This window comes from Myotis brandtii, unplaced genomic scaffold, assembly GCF_000412655.1.
Source record: "Myotis brandtii unplaced genomic scaffold, ASM41265v1 scaffold691, whole genome shotgun sequence".
In the NCBI taxonomy this organism is placed as follows: domain Eukaryota; kingdom Metazoa; phylum Chordata; class Mammalia; order Chiroptera; family Vespertilionidae; genus Myotis; species Myotis brandtii.
The window spans coordinates 1027844-1030285 of NW_005370704.1; the positions used below are offsets into that span (position 1 = coordinate 1027844).

At 62.4% G+C, this 2442-nt stretch overlaps 1 protein-coding gene across 1 annotated transcript in view; it reads right to left on the reverse strand.

Moving 5' to 3' along the window:
* Positions 1–1714: 1714 nt before the first annotated feature.
* The window catches only part of ZMYND19 (zinc finger, MYND-type containing 19), a 6343-nt gene continuing 5615 nt past the window's right edge, over positions 1715–2442 (reverse strand). The window contains exon 7 of the mRNA XM_014529694.1: positions 1715–1991. Coding sequence (XP_014385180.1) covers positions 1715–1991 — 277 coding nt within the window. The remainder of the gene's footprint in view (positions 1992–2442) is intronic.

Genomic DNA, 2442 nt, shown 5'->3' on the forward strand with positions numbered 1-2442 from the left:
CCCTGCCTGGGGTTTGGCAGGACAGCTGGGCCCACGAGGGGAGCAGAGGAGAGTGGAAGCGTGCAAAGGGCTAGACATTCATGCAGCGGAGTCCAGGGTGGAAGGAGCTGGGCCTCGGCTGCCCTCCTTCCCTCCTGCCCACCCAGTAAGACAAGTGGGCGCAGCGGGAGAGGACACAGGCCCAGCTGGAGGTGCAGAGGGAGCCAGGGCCCCCGAGGGGAGCCCAGGCCCTTGGCAGCATGTGCAGGTGCACGGAGAACAGCCATTGTCCAGGGAGGGCAGGGGTCCCCCGCCACTTAGATTTAGGAAATAAGGGAGTGGCCAGCACCGCCATGGTCAACCCGGGAGGCTAGAGGACGCTGACACCGTTGAAGAGTTAGGAGGGAAGACAAGTCGCGGACCCTGCTATGGGCTGTAGTGTCCCCGAAAAGAGATGTTTTTCTATCTGGGACAAACGAGGGTCAACAGCCCGCCCGTCACACTCCCAACAGGTTAGAAACAAGCCCCGCAGTGAACGAACCCTCTGAATGGGCTTCATGGAGGCTCTCAGCTGCGTGGCTACAAAGATCAAGAGGTTGGGGCTGGGTACCAGGCAGCGGACAAGGGAAGCCAGTGGACAGTCTGTGGACCAATGGCACCTTCCCAATAGCACCTGCTCCCGGTGCCACGGTGGAGACATGAGCACAGGGAAGGAACTGCTGCGGGGACCAACTCCAGGCCAAGGCCACCTTCCCAGCTCCAGCCCAGGGCCCTTCACCAGTAGACTGGACACATGGACATCAGCTATGGGCTGGCTGCCTCCTGTGGCTCCAGCTCCATGGCCGACAGCGATCCCCAGGGCAAGGCTATGCCTGAAGCGCCATGAGACACCGTAGAAAGCAGCCAAGTATCAGGACCCAGTGGGCGCTGTGGTCAGCAGACCCTGGGCACCGCCCTTCCCATGCGGTTTTCTGACAAATGGCTGACCGCAGAGCACTGTGTGCTGGCCGGGGGTGTAGACCGGCTGGACACCTCCCTGGCCACTCCCCAAAGGACAGGCAAAACCCACAGCCCGCAGGCTGGTGCCTCCTGGCCCAGGAACCTTGGTTTGAAAGCAAGTGCTGAGCACTTGGGGCCCGTGCCGGGAAGACCATCCAAACGCAACATGCCCACCTATGTAGGCCCCGCCCCCAACTGTCCTGGCCAGAACTGGCCTCTGGAAGGAGTCACCTCAGAATGTCCCAAGAGCTCAAACCAGCTGTAGGGACAACCGTCTCTCAGGATCACATGTTACTGTCCCCACTGGCTCTGAGCCCATCACTGCCCAACCCAGGGTCTGGAGGGACCTGAACAGACCTCCCGGGTGCAGCAAAACTGTCTCGGACCCAGGAATCCCACGCCTGACCTGCAGCCGCAAAGGAGCTTCTGGGACAAACAAGTGTGTGGGGATACGGAGTCCTCCCGTTCAGAAAACCCTCCTGCAGGCTGAGAACAGCCCTGCTTTCCCGGTGTGCTCCGTCACGTTCCCGGTCCTGTCCTCCGGGACACACACAGGACACCACGCACGCAAGGAGCGACAGGAAGCTCAGGGGGGCCAGAGGCCAGCACGGGGCTGCCCAGCCAGGGATGCAGTGGGCACACAGAAGAGCTGCCATGGAGCGTAGCAGGACCTCCAGACAGTCACACTGGAGGGCCAGCCTCACCCTCCTGCCAGATGCCAACCACACAGCCCAGCTCACTGCCCCAGGGTGGCCGTGCAAGGCGTGCTGCCACGGGGCAGAGGTGGCCCGGCTCCGACATCTGTGGCTCCAGGGAGGGCGGAGGCCCAGCCCGGTGAGTGAGGGGTAGACCTCCCATCCTCCTGGTCGCTGTTCACAGGCAGGGCCTGAGACGTGCCGGCTGAGCCCCCACGGAGCTGCCGGCCACTCAGTGAGTCCAGGCGAGAACTGCAGAGCTGGGCTGCGATCCCCTGGGTCGGCTCCACAGCCACAGGACAGTGGGTCTGGGCCTCACTCTCGGGAGAAGCCTAGGATGGAGGCGGGTGCCCCCCACCCCAGGGCCTGGCCCACTCGGAAACAGGCTCGGCAGTAAAGGAGGAGCGCAGAGCAGATGCTAGGTGACTGCCCTTTACTTTCCTAGTAGATGCCACGCCCGAGGCCGCGCTCCTGGGCTGGCTCCTGCTCCCTGACAGTTTTAGACACTGGCCTGACCGCCTGCTGCTTGAGGATGACGGCAAATGATTCTATTTGTAATTCCTAACCCCCCACGGCCTCCCCCCCAAAAAACTGTACATGAGTTTACAAACATATTAACATATAAATAATGAGAAGCATCCTGGCGGGAGCCTCCCAGCTGTCTCTACTGGAGGAGCACTTCCAGGGGAGCGCTGGGCCCCGCCAAGTGCCCGCAACCAGGGCCGCTCCTCCGGGCGCTGGCTTCTTCCACACCAGGCTCCCCCAACAC